Source organism: Schistocerca piceifrons, chromosome 4, assembly GCF_021461385.2.
Source record: "Schistocerca piceifrons isolate TAMUIC-IGC-003096 chromosome 4, iqSchPice1.1, whole genome shotgun sequence".
NCBI lineage: Eukaryota > Metazoa > Arthropoda > Insecta > Orthoptera > Acrididae > Schistocerca > Schistocerca piceifrons.
Window position 1 is genome coordinate 36,029,371 of NC_060141.1, and position 26,325 is coordinate 36,055,695.

The 26,325-nt window shown below is 40.9% G+C and overlaps 1 protein-coding gene across 1 annotated transcript in view; it reads right to left on the bottom strand.

Annotated features, from left to right (window-relative positions):
* LOC124795574 overlaps window positions 1-26,325 on the bottom strand; it is a 261,713-nt gene that overhangs the window by 164,236 nt on the left and 71,152 nt on the right. The window contains exon 2 of the mRNA XM_047259646.1: window positions 8,996-9,112. Coding sequence (XP_047115602.1) covers window positions 8,996-9,112 — 117 coding nt within the window. The remainder of the gene's footprint in view (window positions 1-8,995; window positions 9,113-26,325) is intronic.

Here is a 26,325-nt window from a genome sequence, read left to right on the forward strand (position 1 = left end):
AACTGCTTGTCTAACGGCTTCCAGGGGCAAAAAAATTTGGTGTTCAGTATTTCACAAAATTATTGCTCAAATGTTATGATTTAAAATACTATCACAATCTACTCATTAAAAGATATCTTGCGCTAAAGCCTTAACAGAGTAAAACAATTCTTGCAGTCAGCAACTGCATAAGAGAGCACTTAGCGACTTTCAACAAGCTTTAAACATAACTTTAAAGCTTCCCTAAACTTCTTCTCACTTACAAGCTCATTTTGAAATATTTAACACAGTAAATTATTGGTAAGGTAACCAGACTTTTGTAGCTGTTTTATACATAACAGTTAGATTCTTTGAAGAATTGTGGGTGGAGTGTTAAGTGCTAACACAGAGCAGCCCTGTTAACCGATCTGGCACTTTCTCACGCCTCAACAGTGAGGAACAGTTGGGCTCGCAGTGAGTAATGGTGGCTGAAGGTGAGGGGTGAGGAGGCAGGGAGGTATCAGGACAGCATCCCAAGCTACGGCCGGTAATGTCACGGTGTACAGAGGTACATCGCTTCACGGTGGCTCATTACTGCATTTTGTGGCGGATTTATTTTCTAAGATTTCTATGATGAAGCACAACATTTCTTATGGCCGATGCAGCCCTGTGGTCGATGTCATTACTGGTCAAAATTTAAATTAGGATCAAAATGTATCTAGTGCCCTTTTTATTCAGACGTTAAACAAATGTGAATGACTGTTATTTATTTTGCTTTTCACAAAACCATCAATGTTTGGTACCGTTTTGTGGGCACAGCTAATTCGGAGACAAACTTTAAAGTTGAAATGTATCTATGAGTCTCAGTCGCTAGCTCTTTTTGTCTTCACTATGGAAAGACCTTCCTTACGCAGATATGTAGATTAAAACATCGATATAATCGTAGCTGCGAAGTTGTAAAATCGAGGAGGTTTATGTTGAGGAAAACCCTTATAAAAGTCTACGAGACTAATTTTGTTATGAAAGTTATCACACACCCCCAGTGACACTGTAGCTCTGTAAATTTTACCTTTTTCCCAATTTCCAAACAGGCAATATCAACTAAAAATGAAATTGGAAACACATTATCCATTCAAATTCTGAAATTTAAATTCGTGAAGAGTATATAAGTCAATGAGTATATTTTGATACTACTCATGTGCTCCTCTGCTGTCGTCATTAAAGGAGAACAGCTTGTACAACGGAGCGACGTCGAAATTTTGTAGCTGTCTATTCCACAAAAGCAGTTTATCTTAAACCCGTGAATGTAATCACACATCTCTGAAATTCACATGTTTTATCCCGCTATGTAAATTCAAAAGATAGAGGTACTTATAAAGCAGTAACACATATTTAAAACAAATTTAGTTACTAAAACAGTAAGTTAAGTAATTATGTAAGAAAATATCCATAATTAGCCTTGTATTTCACAGCTTCCATGTGTAGAAAAGTTTTTTGGCCTTGGAGTACCAACACGCAATTTGTGTGCGTCCTTGTTAGATTCTATACACTGGATCCATTTTTCCTTAGCGTTACTGTCAGCAACAATTCCATCTGGGCTCTGCACTGAAGTAACTCCCGGTTCACCCATGTTCCAAAATTCATGAGGTTGAAAATTATACTTTCCGTACACTGTTGTCAGATAACTGGAAAAGTATTCCACTTTCGTTCGGTTGAAGCTCGAGAATCCTGCTAAGCTGCTGGCCTTTGTTTTTCGTATTAAAAGAGTTTCGTGCCTTTTTTTTAAAAAAAATTAGCAAATCAATGATCTCGAGCATATATGACAAGATTTAAGACATTTAATAAAATTTTCCACGCAAAGGTCACAAGCCATGGTTTTGATTTCTTTTGGTGCTATACCGTAGGAAACGTCAGTTGTTTGAGGATGATATTGCTTTAATTCATTCTCATCACCGCTAGCAAAACTTTTGCTACACTGAAAACAGCAAACTATCATTTCTTTGTGAATTTGGTTTTGGGAGATTTTCTCTCAATTTCTTAATAAATTTCGATGACAGATTTAATAATCAGCTTCATCCCCGAAATTCTTACAATTACTGACCCTGAACTGACACTTCAGTCAAAAACCCAAAAACTTCAATGGTGATACAGAGTAACATTGTGCAACTGTTGAAAAATAGTAGAAAATAGTTGGGATAATTCACCAAACGATCCTCACAACCAGGAGACGTTTGATGTAGTTCAGAATGTCCCAGTGATTCTCTGTAGCGAGTCCAGTTTGTCTCCAGACATCGTTCGGTTAAGGAGACAGAACGTTGCAATAGCAAGGATTTGTCCAAAGGTAACCAAAAAAGTCGCTTTAACATGGATCTATGTGAAGCATTCATTACAAGCAATATTTCTCTTCACAAACTTACAAACCCTATCTTCACAGTCTTCCTGTGCAAACATTGCTTAAATCAAAATATACCTGATAAATCAAGATTGCGTAAAAATTACATACCGACAATTAACGTCAATGTTCTGTAAGAAATACGCAATGAACTCAAGGTCAGTATTATCTGGGTTTCAGTTGACGAAACTACAGACACTTGCGGCCGTTACATTGCAAATATAATTGTTGGTGCTTTTTAAGAAAAGCCAACTTCCTATTTAGCGGCCTAAAAATAACTTTAAAAAGTAAATCATTCTACGATGGCCAGATTTGTGAATGAGTGTTTCAGAAAAATATTTCTATAATCTTCTGGAGATGAATGGGTGTTTCTGTTTATTTCAGACGCTGCCCCCTATATGATCAAAGCAGGAAAAGCCCTCCGAGTATTTTATCCCAATTTGATTCATGTGACGTGCGTTGCTCATGGAGTACATCGCCTTGCTGAAGAAGTAAGTTCCACGTTTGTAAATCTAAATAAACTGATTTCATTCACAAACAAAGTGTTTCTAAAGGCTCCTGCTCGCATCAAGACTTACAAAGAAAAACTACCAAATGTGCCTTTACCTCCCAAATCAGTGGTAACACGTTGGGGTATGTGGGTCGAAGCTGTGCTGTTTAACAATGAACGTTTCCAGGCAATTAGAGGAGTAGTAAACGACTTCAATAGTGCAGATACTTTGGCAGTTTGCCAGTGCAAGGAAGCATTTAATAATTCCGGTATTAAAAAGACGTTGCTGTGATTAGCACTCATTTTTTCCATATACCTGCAAGTATTAGAAAGCTTGAAACTCAAGATTTGGCGCTGAATGAGTCTATTCAGTTAATGAATAAAATTATTCTAGTGAACTCCTCATTGCCGGAGGTATTCCCAAGGTTACTTAAAGAAAAGTTTGAAAACATTTTAAACAAAAACCCAGTCTTTGAACTCTTGTGCCAAATTGATAGTTTTATTAATGGGACAGGTGAACTTTTACGAGAAACAATAAGAGCCAACATAGCACCCAAATTCAAATACTGGCCAGTTACCTCACTTGATACAGAACGGTCCTTTTCTGCTTATATAAATGTGTTGAGTGACTGAAGACACAATCTTACTACCAAACATTTGGAACAGTACTGGGTCGTTTATGTTTACAAAAGTAGCAAAAGGTAAAATAAATTGTAAATGATGCATGGGTCTAATAGTATTAATTAAAAGTTAATGCTGTTCGAAAAAATCATGATTGTATGTTGTTTTTTAAATAACATGTTATGGAGTCTTGAGCGTGCCTCAATGCATGCGATATATCTCGAAGTTGGTCCTGTACATATCGACTGTTTCCACTGCGAATCACTCGCATCGCATCCGCTTGTTACCGGCAACAATAACAAAGAAGGAACAATCTTGAAACACGGTATGCGTCCCCATTTTGCAAATTTTTAGAAAATAATCGCAGAAAGGTCCCCACCCTGACCTCTACCAGAAAGTACTGAGAAAAAGATACCAGCGTTATAAATATACCGATTTTTCGCATGGCCGGCGCTCTTCCTCGTAACTGATATGCACAGGTTTGACTTTGAGATATAATGCACGCAGTAACTACCAATTTAGTGGTGGAGGGCAGCGCGGAGGGTAAAAATCGTAGCGGGAGACAAAGAGATGAATACACTAAGCAGATTCAAAAGGATGTAGGTGCAGTAGGTACTGGGAGATGAAGAAGCTTGACAGGATGGAGTAGCATGGAGAGCTGCATCAAACCAGTCTCTGGACTGAAGACCACAACAACAACAACTACCACGTTTATTATTATTGATCTTGCATATTTCGACACTTTTCATGTATTTTTAAGGATTCTTCATGCATATTTGCATCGATATTTTAAAGTTATTATGATGCATATAATCCGGTCTCTACTTATAAGTAAGTGTTCCATATTAGCCTCCAAATGCAGCTTATTTTATAAAACTTCTTTTTCGATGGTAACATTTTTAAATTTTACTAACAAAATACAAATAATTATAGCCAAATAGTTGAAGCTTGGGATAAAGTGTATTTGAGAGCCGAGAATGAGTTCAATTTGGAGATACTGTTACGAAAGTAAATGGTATTCAATGATAACCGAACTACTTCTAAAAGAATACCCACAGCTGCAAAAACACAAAAGGCCAATAAACTGGAGGAAACTGTGACCAGGGGCAATACACTGCTTATATGCTACACAGAATATTGTAAGCACACTGTGGTTTGAGTTTAGAGCTCTAGGAAGCAGCAGCAAAAAAATGGCTCTGAGCACTATGGGACTCAACTGCTGTGCTCATCAGTCCCCTAGAACTTAGAACTACTTAAACCTAACTAACCTAAGGACACCACACACATCCATGCCCGAGGCAGGATTCGAACCTGCGACCGTAGCAGTCGTACGGTTCCGGACTGCGCGCCTAGAACCGCGAGACCACCGCGGCCGGCAAGCAGCAGCAACTTGGACGTGTGACAACCAACACATGTGGCAAACTTCCCCAGCCACCGCTATGTGTTGTGAAACGGCTACCTCCGTAAGAAAAATTTTCACAGAAACGGATCCCTTAGAGATTAAAACTGTGTGCCAGATAACAACTCTCAAAGCTTTAATCTGTCAGGAAGTTTCAAATGAGCGCACACGCCAGTGCAGAGTGAAAATTCATTCTGGAAGTTTCTTATGGTATGTATAAGAGGGGGAATTATAACTTTATATTACACTTACACGTTAGGAACAGAAGATGCAGGTCGGCATTATGATCTCAGTGCCATAACCGACTGACAAGGGGAAGGCCTCAGACACAGTCAAACGATTCGGCTTAAAATATTGCAGGCGGCTTGTGTACAACCTAAAAAGAAAGGACTCGAACAGCTAGCTCAACACCTCTCCTCCCCCCCCCCCCCCCTCTCCCTTTTTGTGAATATCACCCCTAAAGGTTATGATGAGCAATCGACTCAAAATTGGCGGGATCGATAGATAATTGTAAATAGAGTATTTTTCATCATCAGGAATGGGGTCCACAAACGCATACTTTTCCAGATATCGAGGAACGGATCATTTACAACTGCCTCTTATGTACCCACGTCGCAAACGCTTTTAGTCGAGAGCGCCGATAACGCGGGCACTATAGCTTGGCGTTTTCGGTCAGAGGGTTAGCTGGCGTCTGCAATAATGAAACTAAATGAATGGATCAACGATAAACTTAAACAAGCGTCATGGGACGTCCGCCCTGAACAAATAGAACGACCAATAACGAACAAACTGAGATAAAAAAGTGATTAACGTTAAACAAGAAAATAGCGCAACGGTCAAGGCGGGAAGTGGAGATCCCGGGTTCGAATCTCGAGGAACTGTACGGTTTTCAATTTTTTTTTATTGTAGTTTTTCGTATCAGAATTCATAGGGATAGAAGGGGTTAGTAAGGCACGCAACTAAACACGGAATAATGATAGTAATAAGGTAGGCAAACTAATTTCTCAAACGACGTGAATTAGTAAAGAACTAAACTTTTAAGTCTTGTCATATGAAAATAACTCCGAGTAAGAGTGCTGCGGATTCCTCACGTGGGACCACAGTTAGCCAACCGCGCGACGCTTGTTTACAGCGAGGCACGAGGCAGAATGTTGTCCGGTTGCCTTTTGGCCGTATCATAGTTGTGAACCTCGAAGATTGAGGGTGTCCAGCACGAACCTTATAGGGGTCAATCGGAAAGAGTTGTTTTCCGTCATTAGGCCTCCGCGAACCTCGAGGATACACGTCATGATTTTTCGTCGTTCAAATGGTTCAAATGGCTCTGAGCACTACGGGACTCAACTTCTGAGGCCATCAGTCGCCTAGAACGTAGAACTACTTAAACCTAACTAACCTAAGGACATCACACACATCCATGCCCGAGGCAGGATTCGAACCTGCGACCGTAGCGGTCGCGCGGTTTCAGACTGTAGCGCCTAGAGCCGCTCGGCCACCCTGGCCGGCTTTCGTCGTTAATCCGCCGAATAAAATATGTTTTATGAAAGAATACACTGATCTTCCATAAGTAACATATGACTTGTACTGTATGTCGTTTGTAGTAATTAGCTTTTCTGTTTATTCCATAGTAATTAGTTATTGTTTGTTTTGTCATATCTTTCAGCTGCATAATCTGAATAATGGAGGATGTATATCCTTCGACCAGCGCTGAAATATGCAGTTGGGACCTTGTCACAGAAGACCACAAGCGGGAAGTTACGGACGCTGTGCTCTGGTTTGTAAAGGAGTCGTAAGACAGATGTATTGTCAATGCACTACCGGGAACACGCAGTTCTGTTTCTCGGCGTTCCAGATTGATAGGAGCGGCTATCGTCGAGCGATTTTTGGAGCTGACGAACGAAGAAATGACTTTTGTTGATACTGAAGAACTATACAATCAAGGCGAATCAGAAGGTGATTCAATGGAAGATATCGCGACCAGTGAATCGCAAAATGGTCATAACACTTTGGAAATGTCCACGTCGCTAGTAATCTGTGCCTCATCTGTTCCCGATGAGTATTATGAACCGGTTACTGAACAATTGAACTACGGCGCTACACCCCTTGAAGTAAAAGTAAAGGCGGTAGAGCTAGGCAGGAATCATCCAAATTGAAACCTACAAACACTGTAAAAGAATGGAGCAACAACAGCCCTGAAAAGGAAGAAGGACCTAAAATTGTGGGAAAATGATATCGTTAAAGGAGGTACAAGATACGAAAAATACCAGGCGATAAATATGTGGACATACGACCGATCTGTCGAGTCTCGTCGTCGTTACGAGAATGTAACAACGAGAATACTCCAGGAGTGGGCTGCAGGTGCAGTGCTTCAGCATACGGCCAACAAGGATTTTACTTTTGCTGCATCATTATCTTGGGCAAGGACTGTCAAATCGGAATATAAAATTCGTCAGTGGCACGTCACTAAATACGTTTCCCACAAGCAGGTAGAAAATACAGAAGATATACAAGAAGTGGCGGCTCGTTTCGTCACGCAAACGGCGCCACTGATGACCAGTTCTAATCCTGATTACGTGATCCGATCAAAGACTATGCGACTATCAGGTGAACATTCGACGCACGTTATCGCATAAGGAGAAAAACGAACGCTTGTCGCAGTTGGTAGTAAAAAAAAAAAAAAAATCTAACACGTTCGTACACGGCCCAATATGCCATCACAACCTCTGGAAAATTGTTGCCTAAGGTTTTCATGTGTTTACATTTAGTCCTCGGGTTACAGAAGAGGTCAATCGCTTAACCGACTCGTTGAAAAATTGTGTTTACATTTGGTCCTCGGTTACAGAGCTGATAACAAGTTTTGTCTAATATAGGATTCCTGGGGTGGACAAACTAATACTCTAATGCATGACACCATGTTTATAGATGTCGAGGGTCAACCGATGTTCACGGTAAAAGTAATACCGCCAAACGGCACACCTGCGTGACAACCGTGTAATGTTTATTTCTATAGCCAGGTTAAAAAATTTTGTTGTGAGGCTTCAGAATTGCAGCGTGCTGTTGGAAACCCAGCGGGAATTGCACAACCTCACGTACGCAGTCCATCAAGTTGTTCGAATAAATGTGAGGACACGTAACAGTGACTGGAAGCCTCATTGTAAAGTGAACAGAAGTAACATTTTAGTTGTTTACTATCTCAAGAGGTTCCAAAATGGCTCTGAACACTATGGGATTTAACGTCTGAGGTCATCAGTCCCCTAGAACTTAGAACTACTTAAATCTAACTAACCTAAGGACATCACACACATCCATGACAGAGGCAGGATTCGAACCTGCGACCGTAGCGGTCGCACGGTTCCAGACTGTAGCGCCTAGAACCGATCGGCCACCCTGGCCGGCTATCCCAAGAGGTTTGAGAAATTTATTTGCCTAGCTTTTTATCATTCCTCATTGATTAACTTACCTTATTAACCCTTCTATCCCTATTAATTGAGATATGGGAAAATACAAACGAGAAGAATAACATCCGCTAGGTTTCCTCGACATACGAGCCCGGGTTCTCCGCCTCGCGCTTCCCAACTGGTTACCTTGGCGTTGCGCTATTTTTTAAAATCTCATTTTTGGTTCGTTATTGTTTGTTGCTTTTGCTCGGGGCGGACGTTCCATGACATCCATTCACGTTTATCGTACATCAGTTCATTGAGTTTTTTTTATTACAGAGGGCAGTGAACCCTCTGACCGAACACTATCGGCGTTCTCGACGAAACCCGTTTACTATGTGGGCACACAAGTGGCAGTTTCTTTCCTCGATTTTCGGAAAAGTATGCGTTTGCGGACCCCATACTTGATGATGAAAAATGCTCTATTTACAATTAGGTCTCTATCGATGGCGCCAATTTTGAGCTGATTGCTCATCATAACATTTGGGTTGGTGATTTTCACAAAAACGGGAGGGTGCTGAGCGTAAACATCTAAAGAGTCCTTCGTTTTAGATTGTACACAAGCAACCTGCCAAGTCTGAGCCGAATCCGTTGGCCGTGTCTGAGGCCTTCCCCTTCTGAGATAGGGAGGACTGCAGCTGTAGCAGCACAGGTGGTAGCCCTGCTTCAGGGGGAGACCCTTCCCCTCCTCTCCTACTTACCCGTGACAGGCGCCCCGCCGTGCCGCGGCGGCGGGTCCCAGCGGATGGTGACGACGCCAGCCTGCGAGTGGGGAGTCCCCGGCACCAGGCGGGGCTTCCCTGGAGGCGGCGGCCGCTCTGCGGGCAAACAAGAGCTGCTCAGCGGGGCTCCACGTACCCGTGTTACCAACTTCAAAAAATTTAACTAATAATGTGTGCTGTTCATTAACGAAAACAGCGCGAAACTTTGTCAACCTGGGACTGAAAGACGTTTCCTTGAGTTAGAAATGAGCACATTTGAAGATGTAGTCCTTTTAACGTCAATAAACTCACACCTGAGGTTTAAGGCTGTTGCTTCAGTTTTTGGCGTCACTCACACTGTTATATAACACAACTCTTGGGGTAGTGAATGCTGCACAAAGTTCTACTCCAAACCAAAAAGTGTGTACTAACGAATCTTACCTTATCGTTATACACAATTTTTCTTCTGCTGTTATACATCTGCGTAAATTTGTGTTCTGTTTCTAAATTTTGTCTTGAATGTTCTGCAGCACATACTGAAATGCACAAGGTGCATTCAAGTTCTAAGGCCTCCGATTTTATTTCTCCGGACTGGAAAGAGATAGAAACATGCGCATTGTTTTAAAATGAGGCTGCGTTCATTATCAATACGTCCCAGAAATGGCAGCACCGTACGGCAGATGGAATTTTACCGCCAGTGGCGAGAATGAGAACTGTTTTAAATACTTAAAATGGGGACGTTTTCCTTACTTGAACAGCGTGCAATCATTCGTTTTCTGAATTTGCGTGGTGTGAAACCAATTGAAATTCATCGACAGTTGAAGGAGACATGTGGTGATGGAGTTATGGATGTGTCAAAAGTGCGTTCGTGGATGCGACAGTTTAATGAAGGCAGAACATCGTGTGACAACAAAACGAAACAACCTCGGGTTCTCACAAGCCGGTCTGACGACATGATCGAGAAAGTGGAGAAAATTGTTTTGGGGGATCGCCGAATGACTGTTGAACAGATCGCCTCCAGAGTTGGCATTTCTGTGGGTTCTGTGCACACAATCCTGCATGACGACCTGAAAATGCGAAAAGTGTCATCCAGATGGGTGCCACGAATGCTGACGGACGACCACATGGCTGCCCGTGTGGCATGTTGCCAAGCAATGTTGATGCGCAACGACAGCATGAATGGGACTTTCTTTTCGTCGGTTGTGGCAATGGATGAGACGTGGATGCCATTTTTCAATCCAGAAACAAAGCGCCGGTCAGCTCAATGGGAGCACACAGATTCACCGCCATTAAAAAAATTTCGAGTAACCGCCAGTGCTGAAAAAATGATGGTGTCCATGTTATGGGACAGCGAGGGCGTAATCCTTACCCATTGCGTTCCAAAGGGCACTACGGTAACAGGTGCATCCTACGAAAATGTTTTGAAGAACAAATTCCTTCCTGCACTGCAACAAAAACGTCCGGGAAGGGCTGCGCATGTGCTGTTTCACCAAGACAACGCACCCGCACATCGAGCTAACGTTACGCAACAGTTTCTTCGTGATAACAACTCTGAAGTGATTCCTCATGTTCCCTACTCACCTGACCTGGCTCCTAGTGACTTTTGGCTTTTTCCAACAATGAAAGACACTCTCCGTGGCCGCACATTCACCAGCCGTGCTGCTATTGCCTCAACGATTTTCCAGTGGTCAAAACTCCTAAAGAAGTCCTCGCCGCTGCCATGGAATCATGGCGTCAGCGTTGTGAAAAATGTGTACCTCTGCAGGGCGATTACGTCGAGAAGTAACGCCACTTTCATCGATTTCGGGTGAGTAGTTAATTAGAAAAAAAATCAGAGGCCTTAGAACTTGAATGCACCTCGTATTATGATTCATTCTGTGATATGAATAAAATTTTTCAGGATAGTTTTTAAGTTCTTCATGTAAAGAAAAAAACTCTCCTAAATGTCTGTCGCTATTTATGGGATGAATCCATAACCTCCTAGTTCTTCTGTACTTCAATCCTCGACGAGTTACTGCAGAGTCAAAACAATACCAATAAAAAGAGTGAAGACATTGTTCTACACGACAGCACAGACTAGCTAAAGGGTAAGCTACTGTTGACTGCAGCTGTGTTTTCTACTGACTTGCTTGTCAGCTGTCGAAGGGTGGGGATTTTTTTAAATTTATTTATTTGGCCTCCGGCAACTAACAGCCATTTAGCCAAAGAGTGGGGATTACCTTGACAGTGCAGCGCAGCCCGCCAAGGACCAAAAAAAAACAATGAAGAACAATGAAACGCACATCTGTGTCGATCTACAGTAGTATCATTAACTCTCCATTATTTTTTCTGTCAAAGTAGACAACGAGACTACAGAATTGCGCTTCAGTTTCTTTAGTAAACGTATCACAAATCTCCAGTTTGTTTTTGTGATTAGTTTTACACCAAATTTTATGAGACCTATGTCATTGACACTTCTACCTGTACATGTACTAAACCAAGCTGTAACCGCGCGAACTCCGTGGCTTGCGGACGCGGCACTGACGCCACTGAATAGCTCGCATTACTTGAGACCAGAGACAGATATCAGTATCATTATCATTTCAAAAACTTTTTGGTACTTTTAGCTACATTTCATTCCCAACAATGTATGGTCTAAAACGGGTCTAACAGTAAGCTACCCGCTACATAACTTTTTCACTACAAGATTTGTAAATCAAGTGCACAACGTTCACAAATAGCATCATTTCACAATGACTGTTAAGAAATACGGAAAGATAAATGATTCAATACGAAGTTAAGATGTTACGCTACAACGTGTACAAAAATCAGATTTTTTAGCCGCATACTTTCTTAGAAATCGGTTGGGAAGCGTTACGAAACTAAGAAATCACGCGAAATGAAAAGTAGACTTTCTCTTTTTTCACGACGTAAGTAACGCTTTTAAGGAAAAAATAAGTTCATAAAACGATGTGGCGAAGTCCTATATACCGCTAACAATTTTTGAAACATGAAAATCGGAGAAGTGGATTTTCCCCCATTTCGCCGTCCCGGCTCGGCGCGGCGCGCAATGTGAATGCACTACACGTCGGCCTGAGCTGGCTAGGCACGAGAAGAGCCAGTACGCGTCATCCCGGCCCGGCCCGGCCGGCAGTGTGAACGCAGCCTTTTATACTGGCCCCTCTCTTTTGATGAAAACATCGCTGAAAAAACAAGTAGCGACTGTGCAGTAAAGACTTTAGGTTTAAATCCTGTAAAAATCAGATGTGTTTCTCTGGTATCTTTGATTCTATAAATAATATTTATATATGATCAATGCAGAATTAATACGCAATCAATAAATCTTGGTGAGTGAAATTTTACGCGTCGACTTCACAATGTATTTTCTCATATGTTCGATTGTTGTTCTACATCATATTTGATTCAGAAGCCATTTCATAACTGTTGCTGGTGTAGGACCCAATTACTTCTACGTTTATTAATGATTAATTTTATATCTGCAAGATATTCTGTTTCAACTATTTGAAGGAAATACTCACAGCAGTACTACTTCGAAAAGTCATATAAAAATCTTTCCTGTATATAAAGATGTTATCTGAAATGCATCGATACGCAACATGTAACAACATAAAACAGTCTCACTGGTATCAACAACATATCTAAGCTATCACCAACTACCTGTAATCACAGGTGAAAATTTTCTGCGATGAGGGTACACAAAATTTATTTATTTATTTATTTATTGTTCCGTGGGACCAAATTAAGGAGAAGTCTCCATGGTCATGGAACGAGTCAATACATGAAATTATAACACGATATTAGAAACAGATAAAATGAAATATAAAAAAACATATTCAAGTGACAAGTCGTAAGTTTAAATGAAGAAAATCAAGAATGTAACACTGGAATTTGCTTAATTTTTTAGCTCTTCCAGGAGCTCCTCGACAGAATAGAAGGAGTGAGCCATGAGGAAACTCTTCAGTTTAGACTTAAAAGAGTTTGGGCTACTGCTAAGATTTTTGAGTTCTTGTGGTAGCTTATTGAAAATGGATGCAGCAGAATACTGCACTCCTTTCTGCACAAGAGTCAAGGAAGTGCATTCTACATGCAGATTTGATTTCTGCCTAGTATTAACTGAGTGAAAGCTGCTAACTCTTGGGAATAGGCTAATATTGCTAACAACAAACGACATTAAAGAAAATATATACTGTGAGAGCAATGTCAGAATTCCCAGATTTTTGAATAGGGGTCGACAAGACGTTCTCGAACTTACACCATATATAGCTCGAACAGCCCGTTTTTGAGCCAAAAATACCCTTTTTGAATCAGAAGAATTACCCCAAAAAGTAATACCATACGACATAAGCGTATGAAAATATGCGAAGTAGACTACTTTTCGTGTTGAAGTGTCACTTATTTCAGATACTGTTCTAATGGTAAATAAAGCAGCATTTAGCTTCTGAACAAGACCCTGGACATGGGCTTTCCACAACAGCTTACTATCTATCCGAACGCCTAGGAACTTGAACTATTCCGTCTCGCTTATAATATGCCTATTCTGTCTGATCAAAATATCGGTTCTTGTTGAATTGTGAGTTAGAAACTGTAAAAACTGAGTCTTACTGTGATTTAGCATCAAATTATTTTCCACAAGCCACGAACGTATTTCATGAACTACATTATTTGTTACTGTTTCAATATTACACACAAGATCCTTTACTATCAAGCTGGTGTCATCAGCAAACAGAAATATTTTTGAATCACCTGTAATACTAGAAGGCATATCATTTATATAAATAAGAAACAGCAGTGGCTCCAGCACCGACCCTTGGGGAACGCCCCACTCAACAGTGCCCCATTGGGACTGAACACCACTACCACTCTCAATATTGCGGAGAATTACCTTCTGCTTTCTGTTCTTAAAGTAAGAGGCGAACCAATTGTAAGCTACTCCCCTACTCCATAATGGTCCAACTTCTGCAGTAATATTTTGTGGTCAACACAGTCAAAAGCCTTCGTTAAATCAAAGAAAACACCTAGCGTTCGCAACCTTTTATTTAATCCGTCCAAAACCTCACAGAGAAAAAAGAATATAGCATTTTCAGTTGTTAAGCCATTTCTAAAACCAAATAACATTTGACAGCAAATTATGTGAATTTAAATGCTCCAGTAACCTTGTATATACAACCTTCTCGATAACTTTAGCAAACACCGATGGCATAGAAATAGGTCTAAAATTGTCAACATTATCAATGTCTCCCTTTTTATAAAGTGGCTTCACTACCGAGTACTTTAATCGGTCAGGAAACTGACCACTCCTAAAGGAAAAGTTACAGATATGGCTAAGTACTGGGCTAACATACATAGAACAATACTTCAGTATTTTGCTAGATACCCCGTCATATCCATGAGAGTTCTTGGTCTTTAGTGATTTAATTATTAACTCAATCTCCCTCTTGTCAGTATCATGAAGGAGCATTTCAGGTAACAGTCTCGGAACACTTTTTTCTAAGAGCGCTATGTGATTCCCTGTTGGGACTAGGTTTCTATTTAGTTCACCTGCTATATTCAGAAAGTGATTATTAAATACTGTACATATATGCGACTTATCAGTAACACGGACATTCCCACTACGCACTGATTCTATATCCTCGACCTGTCTCTGCAGACCAGCAACTTCCTTTACGACTGACCATATGGTTTTAATTTTATCCTGAGACTTAGCTATTCTATCTGCATACCACATATTTTTTGCCTTCCTAATAACATTTTTAAGCACCTTACAGTACAGTTTGTAATGGGCTGCTGCATTTAGATTTTGACTGTTTCTAACGTTTTGATATAATTGCCACTTTGTTCTACAAGATATTCTTATCCCTCTAGTCAGCCACCCAGGCTGCCTGTTTGTGCTAGTACCCTGTTTTAAACGTTCTAACGGAAAGTCTTGAGAAAAGCATTATATTTATCGTCTACTGTATCAGCGCTATAAACATCTTGCCACTCTTGTTCCTTTATAAGGTTTACAAAGGTCTCTACAGCAACTGGATCAGCTTTCCTGAACAGCTGATGACTATATTTAACACGCGTTGCAGCACAAAAATCTTTTAAAATTAAAATTTGTGCATCATGATCTGAAAGGCCATTCACCTTTTTGCTAACAGAATGCCCTTCTAGTAATGAGGAATGAACAAAAATGTTGTCTATGGTTGTTCTACTGTTCCCTTGCACTCTCGTTGGAAAGAATACGGTTTGCATAAGATTATATGAATTAAAGAGGTCTACCAGCATCCTCTTCCTTGCACAATCACTTACACAATTAATATTGAAGTCACCACATATAACTAACTTTTTGTATTTCCTATAAAGTGAACCAAGAACCTCCTCTAGCTTTAACAAAAATGTTGTGAAATTGGAGTCTGGGGAGCTATAAATAACAACAGTTAGAAGTTTAGCTCCGTTAAATTTAACCGGACCTGCACAACATTCAAACACCTTTTCAGTGCAGTTCTTTGAAACATCAATTGACTCAAATGGGATGCCGTTTTTCACATACATGGCTACTCCTCCACACCGCAAAGAGCTCCTCGAAAAGCTGCCAGCCAACCTGTATCCTGGTAAAGGAAGCCGCTGAATTACCTCCTTATTTAAGAAGTGTTCAGATATACCAATAATTTCAGAGTCAACATCTATAAGCAGTTCACTAACTTTATCTCTAATACCTTGTATATTTTGATGAAATATACTAATTCCCTCATAACTCGGATACCTAAGCTTTGTCAAAAGTGATTCCCTTGTTAGAGAGACTTCCCTTAAGCAGGAACACCTATCAGCTGACTTCAATCTAAAAAAGGTGCAGCTCCAACACCCACTACTGCAGGAATTTTCCCATGAGTGATCCCACCAACCCCACCTATGCTGTCACCTATAAGCTTTGCCAACCTCCCCTTCCCATACCTGTTGAGGTGCAGGCCATGTCTAGTGAAACCCGTCCTGCTGATAGACTCCACCGACACCACTGAAATGTGACTCATGCCTTCTGTCATCAGCGCACCCCCAAGTCTCATGTTATTACGCCCGACGGCTGTATTAAGATGAGGCAGATCGTGACGCTGAAACAGTTCCACGAAATGCACATTCGTGTTGCCAGTCTGAGTGGCTATCTTTTCCAGGTCACCATCTATGTTATACTCCCCATCCCTACCAACTCTACTACCAGCCCCACCCACAATCACCACCTGATCCTCTTTAGTAAAATCCCTACATAACCCCCCTGTGTTAACAGTCACCTGAGCCAACCCTGCATTAGGCTTCACAATGCTGGTGACCTGGTACTCACTCCCCAGCACTTCCTGCAACTGCTGGCCTACACCTCTGCCATGAGAACTACCTAACAGCAGAACCTTCTTCTTCCTCTTCGACTTTGCAACTGTTCTAGGCACAGTAACTACTGAGGTCTGCTGCATACTTCCCACATCTACAGCTACTAGAGATTCCTCTCCACTAGACTCTGACAGTTGGTCATATCTATTGTAAACACCAATAGTAAAACTATCTGAAAATCTTCTTCTCCTAGCAGATCTCTTGCCAACAGCCAGCTCCCATTCCCCAACCCCCTTCTCCCTCCTCATCCTATCTAGCTTAAAAAAATGTCTCAAAAATGAAATATATTATGTAGGAAACAAAATAATTACAGTATATACTTGCATATACAATAAATAATCTTGTGATTATTAGTGAATGACATTGCGGGAACGCTTCATTACAGTACTGTTAGTTGTAGTTTTATTTCCATCTAATAGTTACTATAACGAATATTTTTTGTTTTTATCCTTTGAAGCTAATTATGACACGACTTATTTCAAAAATTTCTTTCAGCTGCTCACATTAAGCTGTCATGCCGCTCTTTTTGCGTGGGTTTTCGTTTGTCAGATCAATGCAGAGTTACGTGGAGGATGATAAAAGTGTAGGTACTCTATTTGGAGCTATCAATATTTAAAAATTATTTGTTTAAATATTTCCAAATCGTGACATACTGAGTCCAGTGTTCAAGCATCCTCATTCCCCAGAAATATGGTCGGAGATCCTTTCCTTGTCTTTTTGTTTTTGCTTAGATGGGGTACTGTTTCGTCACCTGTAACAGTGTTAGCACATAGCAAGATGCACCTGTTTAGGGTTTTGTGAGCATTTGTCTGCACAGATCCAGGCACCTTGTCAACATAGGAGAGAACCGTATATCGCGCCCGATACACTCTTAGCTTCAGCCCTGCCCCCCCCCCCCCCCCGGCCCCCACCTCCCTAGTAAATCAGTTTTGTAGTTCAATATCATGCTATTTGGATGAATAATATTGGACTTGTAAAGCAACAATTTGTGTACGAGATCAGAGGATTACGTTTCCTCAGAAGCACTCTACAGGAACGATAAGGTTCCTTTGTATATTATACCGCTAGACGACGTGTGCCGAAGTGAGATAAACTACCTTCCACGTCTATAATTGCGGGTGGACATTTCTTGCGTTAAAGGTCCACAAAACTAATACCTAACTACCATAAATGTTTCAAACAACGTATATACTACATGTTGTTGTTGTTGTGGTCTCCAGTCCTGAGACTGGTTTGATGCAGCTCTCCATGCTACTCTATCTGCTTCTTCATCTCCCAGTACGTACTGCAGCCTACATCCCTCTGAATCTGCTTAGTGTATTCATCTCTTGGTCTCCCTCTACGACTTTTACCCTCCATGCTGCCCTCCAGTACTAAATTGGTGATCTCTTGATGCCTCAGAGCATGTCCTACCAACCGATCCCTTCTTCTAGTCAAGTTTTGCCACAAACTCCTCTTCTCCCCAATCCTATTCATCACCTCCTCATTAGTTATGTGATCTACCCATCTAATCTTCAGCATTCTTCTGTAGCACCACATTTCGAAAGCTTCTATTCTCTTCTTGTCCAAACTAGTTATCGTCCATGTTTCACTTCCATACATGGCTACACTCCATACATATACTTTCAGGAACGACTTCCTGACACTTAAATCTATACTCGATGTTAAGAAATTTCTCTTCATCAGAAACGCTTTCCTTGCCATTGCCAGTCTACATTTTATATCCTCTCTACTTCGACCATCATCAGTTATTTTGCTCCCCAAATAGCAAAACTCATTTACTACTTTAAGTGTCTCATTTCCTAATCTAATTGCCTCAGCATCACCCGACTTAATTCGACTACATTCCATTATCCTCGTTTTGCTTTTGTTGACATTCATCTTATATCCTCCTTTCAAGACACTGTCCATTCCGTTCAACTGCTCTTCCAAGTCCTTTGCTGTCTCCACTGTATTTCGTTCCCCCATTCTTGTCAATTGTTCCCTTATGCTCTCCCTGAAACTCTGTACAACCTCTGGTTTAGTCAGTTTATCCAGATCCCATCTCCTTAAAGTCCCACTACATAGAAAATAAAAAAATTATATATTTGCAAATAAGAGAAACAATACTGAGATTTCCAGCAAGGGTATTAGAAGAGCGTTGCTTTACAGAATCATTTTGTACTTTTTCTTTTTCTAAATAATTAATATTACACACAATGTTTCTATTAATTCTCCAAAACCAACTATGAAACGTTTATATACTGCAAAAGTTGTTGTGAGTTACTCACATTAAATTGTCATTTTTTCAGCCTTGGTCTTCATTCGACGAATCAGTGCAGTGTTATATGCACCGGGATAAGATTACGTGTACTCACTTTTCAACTACTTGCACACGAAAGCTGAGACGGTAAACGAGCTCCCTTGGTGCCAGTAAGAATAATAGCGATACCATTACTAGAGGAGAAGGTTATCGTACCTGCAAGGGCTGCGACGTAACTCTACTTTGTTTTCGCGATTTTATGTAGCGATTTCGTCTTTATTTTTCTCAAGTATCCATCGCTATCGATTAAGCTCTCACTCTGGCAGTTTTATCTGCGCTGACGTCTCATTTTTAGCTGTCTTAAAAATTGGAGTTGCGGATGTAATTTGTTTTATCATGCCGGATGTTGGAATGAGGGGGTATGAAAAAGAGACGAGTTAAAGTTTTCGTAACAAATTAGCTGACAGAATGGCGAGTTTCAAACTTTCTTTGGTGGGAACTCTATTAATTAATAACTTATTCAATTATTTTACCTTCATGTTAGTAGAAAGACGTGACAAAGAGAGCCATCCATGAAAGAACTTGAAGGTTTATTCCACCAGTCGCTAAGTGTTATATGAGAAGGTCCAGATGCAGACTAGAGTCACAGGTGCTGGGTTAAACTCTAACAACAAGTCGAATATTAGACCTCGATATCGACAGAACCAATCTTAGTCTTTCTTTTTTTCAGAATACGTTGAAAGAAACCTGAGAATGTATAAGGAAAAAAAAAAAAGAAACATACAGTGAGACGAGGTAAAAGCGATTTGTGCCAAAAGGAAAGAAAAATTGGTAATCTTAAGATAGAAAAAGCTTTTATTGCGTCTCAGGGAACGTCTGCAACATTTGAGCAAATACAATTTTTCATCTTGTAATACAGTGTCAACTGAATTCCGAAGGAAGGTTATACTTGGAAGATCAGCTGGAAAAGAAAAGTAAGTGGCATACGTGCTTCAGCCTAAGAGAAGACCTTTGCCAAATGGTTTTCCAGCTAGGGTTAAGAAATATTGTTGAAGTTCAATATAAATAAGGACCGCATGCTAGGCTTGGGTATTCCTATGTTGTTAGAAGGAAATAGTAAACTGATAGCCTAACGTCTGCAGGGAGGGAGGAAAAGTGACGGGATCGCGCGTATAAGCGCCTGTGGCCACAAAATTCCTCATCTAGCGGTACTTAGTGGTACTCTACGAACAACCAGCTGGCGAAAGGGGCTCCTCCCGGAACAACTGACAATGAGCATCTTGTGACGTCTCCGGGCAAGATACTCGTAAAATCTGTGTAATATATGCAAAAAAACGCTTATCTGTGTTCTTCTATTTCATTTCTGTATTAAAAGTTATCGATTATGTCGATTCTGTATAAAAGAAATAATCAGTTGCATTTTTATGTTTGTATAATATTATGTTTGTCGATTTTGCAAATAACGTCTGTGGTCGGCGAGTGTGGAACCCGACGCAGACAATGATAATTAGAAATATGACAAAGATATATTAGCATATACAATTGACTATAAATAGTGGAGGCTTAGACATTACTCTCTCTGTCTTCACGTAGTCGTGAATGTTGTAAGAGCCTGTGACGCTCCCTCGAACGCTTGGTTCACTTTCATTTGTATTTTGGTCGAGAAAGACGCCATTGGGCACTGATGTATAAAAAACGTGTGCACCTTGAATTTTATGTTAATTCTGAGTATAGAAATTGTTAAGAATACTTGTAATAATTTGTAGCTAGCTTACCCAGTGTTTCATCCCACATTTTTAGCACTTTTCCGCGAATTTAGCAACTTTTGTGACGCACTGCTTATAATTGAATGGAAGCCGTTTTCTCGCAACTAAGCGTGCAGGTAATTGTACTTTAAAATTATTTCTTTCAGCCTCCCGGAGATCACAGAGGAGAATTGCAGATTTTATTATATCATTTTCAGATGGACATGGGCAACTGCTAGTACAACATCATATACTTAAATACACTACTGGCCATTAACACTGCTACACCAAGACGAAATGCAGATGATAAACGGGTATTCATTGCACAAATATATTATACTAGAACTAACATGTGATTACATTTTCACGCCATTTGGGTGCATAGATCCTGAGAAGTCAGTACCCAGAACAACCACCTCTGGCCGTAATAACGGCCTTGATACGCCTGGACATTGAATCAAACAGAGCTTGGATAGCGCGTACAGGTACAGCTGCCAATGCAGCTTCAATTCGATACCACAGTTCATCAAGAGAAGTGACTGGCGTATTGTGACGAGCCAGTTGTTCGGCCACCATTGACCAGACGTTGTCAATTGGTGAGAGATCTGGAGAATGTGCTGCCCAGGGCAGCAGTCGAACAATTTCTGTACCCAGAAACGCCCGTACAGGACCTGCAACGTGACAACGTGCATTATCCTGCTGAAATGTAGAGTTTCGCAGGGATCGAATGAAAGGTAGAGCCACGGGTCGTAACACATCTGAAATGTAACGTCCACTGTTCAAAGTGCCGTCAGTGCGAACAAGAGTGACCGAGACGTGTAACCAATGGCACTCCATACCATCACGCCGGGTGATACGCCAGTATTCGATGACGAATACACGCTTCCAATGTGCGTTCACCGCGATGTCGCCAAACAGGGATGCGACCATAATTATGCTGTAAACAGAACCTGGATTCATCCGAAAAAATGACGTTTTCCCATTCGTGCACCCAGATTCGTCGTTGAGTACACCATCGCAGGCGCTCCTGTCTGTGATGCAGCGTTAAGGGCAACCGCAGCCATGGTCCCCGAGGTGATAGTCCATGCTGCTGCAAACGTCATCGAACTGTTCGTGCAGATGGTTGTTGTCTTGCAAACGTCCCCACCTGTTGACTCACGGATCGAGACGTGGCTGCACGATCCATTACAGCCATGCGGATAAGATGCCTGTCATCTCGAGTGCCAGTGATACGAGGCGTTGGGATCCAGCACGGCGTTCCGTATTACCCTCCTGAACCCACCGATTCCATATTCTGTTAACAGTCATTGGATCTCGACCTACGCGAGCAGCAATGTCGCGATACGATAAACTGCAATCGCGATAGGCTACAATGCGACCTTTATCAAAGTCGGGAACGTGATGGTACAATTTCTCCTCCTTACACGAGGCATCACAACAACGTTTCACCAGGCAACGCCGGTCAACTGCTGTTTGTGTATGCGAAATCGGTTGGAAACTTTCCTCATATGAGCACGTTGTGTAAATGCTCTGAAAACCTAATCATTAGCATATCACAGCGTCTTCTTCCTGTCGGCTAAATTTTGCGTCTGTAGCACGCCATCTTGGTGGCGTAGCAATTTTAATGGCCTCTAGTGTAATTTACGTAAATCAGAGAGTTAAAACTTTACTTGTGTGAGATCAAGGACTGCTGCGTTGAAATCTGGTCTGGCTAATAATATAAATTTTTTTTTCATTTTTAGTTTCATGCTCTCGTGTTAGCCGTGCCAATCAATAGTGTTCAAATATTAAAAAATCCATTGCAGCATTTATGGTTGGCAAACATTGCATACTGTAACTTCTGTGCGTGTAATAAGAGAAATTTTCAGTGCATCTCAAAGACTAAAGTAGAGAAAGACATGTTTAATTTCGTAATCAGTTAGAGTAATGATACAGTATTTCTTTTGTAACAAGCAAGATCAGGGTCATGAGAACATAGTTCTGCAATTTAAAGATCATGCATTCACAGCAGGAAATCTCTTAGTGTTATGCGTATCCCCACATAATAGGTCAGAGTGTGCAAAGTTAAATTTTCAACTACAGAAACCAGTAGTGAGAACTGTATTTTTTCTTTTGTGTTTGCAACGATAATCAACATTTGGCTTACTTAAAATGCTATGCAATATAAACTGTATTATAGCCAAAGATCATAAAAGTTCGATCCACGATTTTATTACTACTAAGCAAATGAATAACATTCTTTTACATTCAATCAAACTGTTTATAAAATCAAAGTGCAAGGAGATACGTAACAATCTTTTGGTTTGCGCTCATACCAACAGATTCAGCACTTGGTTCTACATCTACGTGTAGAAGACGATTGCATTTCACACGTAAGTGACTGGTAGAGGATTCATCGAACTACCTTCAGACTATTTCTCTTCTGTTCCACTCTCGAACAGTGCGTGGAAAAAATGAACGCTTAAATCTTCCCGTGATAACATGATTTACTTTATTGCGATGACTACTTCTCTCTACGTAGGTTGGCGTCAATAACCTATTTTTGCATTCAGAGGAGGAAGCTGGTGAATATAATTTCGTAAAAAAAGTATCACCGCAACGAAATGTTCTTTGTCTTAATGATTGGTGCCCCAACTTGCTTATCATATCCGTGACACAATCGTTCCTATTTCGGGATAGTATAAATAGAGCTGCCCTTCCTTGGGCTTTTTGGTTGTCCTCCGTCAGTACTATATAGCAAAACATGAGTAATCAGAAGGTTGTGATACCATCTATGACAACGGGTCTTACAAAGTGTTGAGAAAAGTAGGAAGATATTTTTTACTTAGCAAGAATGACAGGACATAAATTTCAGAGTATCTGAGCAGTCAGCAGCAAATATTCGATGACGAGGACGATGATGTAGAGAACAAATGGAAAAAATTCAAAAGCATCGCCCGATATGCCCTAGACAAGTATGTTCCGATTGAGGTCTTAAGAGATGGGAAAGCCCCACCATGGCTTAACAGCCGTGTTAGAAAACTGCTGCGTAAACAAAGAGAACTTCATCTCAGATTCGAGAGAAGTGCCAAACCTAGCTGACAAAAAAGCTGAATGAAGCGGAATAGAATGTAAGAGCAACGAGAGAAGCTTGAATTACTTCGAAAGTAAAACTTTGTCAACCGATCAGAGGTTTCAATCGAATGTAAAATCAGTAAGTAGATCAAAATCATCTGTTAATACACTAAATGACTATACTGGCACCGAAACGTAAGATTACCGAAAGAAGACCGAAATACTGAATTCGGTCTTCCGAAATTGTTGCACTGCGGAAGACCGCAACACGGACCCTGCTTTCAATCGTCGCACGAACGACGAAACGGCAGATATTGAGATGACCGACCGCGGAATAGAAAAACAACCAGGATCGCTTGGTAGTGGAAAGGCGTCAGGACCAGATGAGATACCCATAAGATTCCACAAAGATTATACGAAAGACCTTACTCACCTTGTAGAAGTAATTTACAGTAGATAGCAACGAAGGGTACCTAGTGACCGGAAGAAAGCGCAGATCATCACTGTTTTTAAGAAGGGCTGCACGACAGACCTGCATCATTGACGTCAATCTGTGTTATGGAACATGTTTTATTCTACAGAATTATGATGTTTTCATGAATGAATAGAGAACCAGCGAAACTCAGCTCGCTCTGTTCTTCCACGAGATTTCAAAGCGCTCATGATGAAGACATGTTCCTTGAGCTCAGGAATGCATTTGACACCGTCCCACACTGTCGTTTAGTGACAAAAATACGAGCTTATCGAGTATCGAAGCTGATTTGCTGCTGGATTCATGACTTCCTTGCAGATAGAGCTCAACACGTCTATCTTAACGGAACAAAATTGACAGGCGTAAAGATAATTTCCGGAGAACCCCAACGAAGTGTGATATGACCGCTACTGTTTACAATACACATAAATGATCTATTAGAAAGCTCTTTAAGGCAGTTCACAGACGATGTGGTTGTCTATGACAGTGTGGCAACGCGAGAAGATAGTAACGATTTGTAGAACGACCTCCAGAGAATTGGTGAATGGTGCAGGCTCTGGCAGTTGAGCGTGAACGTAAATAAATGTAACATATTGCGCATACACTACTGTACAGCTACACTATTGATGAAACCCGCTGGAAACAGTATCTACCGTAAAATATCTAGGAATAACTATCCAGAGCGACCTTAAGTGGAATGACCACATAAAACAAATAGTGGGAAAGCAGATGTCAGACTCAGATTCACAGGAAGAATGTTAAGGAAATGTGCTCATTCACGAAGGAAGTGGCTTATAAGGCGCTTATTCGACCGATTCTTGAGTATTGTTCATTTATTTGTGATCCCTACCAGGTAGCCCTGATACAAGAGACAGAGAAGTTCCAATGAAGAGCGGCGCGTTTCGTCACGGGATGGTTTAGCCGACGCGAGAGCGTTACGGAGGCGCTAGTCAAACTCCATTGGCAGACGTTATAAGAGAGGTGTTGTGCATCACGGAGAGATTTACTATCGAAATTTCGAGACAGCACTTTTCGGGAAGAGTCAGACGCCATATTACTTCCCCCCCACATGCGTCTCGCGTAATACCTCAAGGAGAAAATTTGAGAAATTAGGGCCAATGCAGAGGCTTACCGACAGTCACTCTTCCCACACGCTATTCGCGTGTGGATCAGGATTGGAGGGCTCAGTCAGTGGAACAAAAAGTACGCTGCGCCACACATCACTAGGTGGATTGCGGAGTATGTTGTAGATGTAGATGGAGATGTAAAGATCCCATACAGCACAGCAGTACTCTAGCAGACGACGGACAAACGTAGTGTAGGCAGTCTCTTTAGCAGACCTGTCGCATCTTCTAAGTGCTATGGCAATAAAACGCAGTTTTTGGTTTGCCTTCTCTGCAACATTATCGACGTGATCAATCCAAATTAAGTTGTTCGTAATTGTAATTCCTACGTATTTGTTGAACTGACAGCCTTTAGTATTATGTGATTTATCGTATAAACGAAATTTAACGCATTCCTTTTAGTACTCATGTGGATGACTTCACACTTTTCATTATTTTGAGTCAACTGCCCCTTTTCGCGCCATACAGATACCGTGTCTAAGTCATTTTTGATTGGTTTTCATCTTCACATGAATTCACTAGACGGTGAATGGTAGTATCATCTGCAAACGATCGAAAAGGGCTGCTCAATCTAAAAGGGCTACTCGAATGGTCTCCTAAATCGTTTATATAGATTAGGTACAGAAGGCCCATAACACTTCCTTGAGGGAAAGCAAGATACCACTCCTGTTTTACTCTATGCCTTTCCGTCATTTGTTACGTACTGTGACCATTCCAGCAGGAAATCACGAATCCAGTTGCACAGCTGAGATGATACTCCGTAGGCACACAATTTGATTAGAAGTTTCTTGCGAGGAACGGTGACAAAAGCTTTCCGTAAATCTAGAAATATGGAATCAATTTAAGATCCCTTGTCGATGCACTCATTGCTTCATGCGAATAAAGAGGTAATTGTGTCTCACAAGAACGATATTGTCTAACTCCGTGCTGACTGTACGGCAGTAGACCTTTACCTTGGAGGTAATTCAAAATGTTCGAAAACAGTCTTATGTCCCAAAACGCTACTGCAAATTCATATCAGTGATATGGATCTGTAATTCAGTGGATTACCTCTTTCTTCTTTCTGGAGTATTGCTGTGATATATGCAACTTTCCAGCCTTTAGGTGTGGATCTTTCGTCGAACGAGCGGTTGTATGTGATTGCTAAGTATGGAGCTATTGTTATCAGTTTACTCTGAAAGGAACCTAACTGGTATACAATCTTGACCGGAAGACTTTCAAACATGTTGTTAGCTCATTGTCTAGCATTACACACAAAGGTGTTGTTGCGCATATGGTACAAACATTACCAGCAAGGAATATCCTATCATCAATTAAATTAAATGCTACTACTA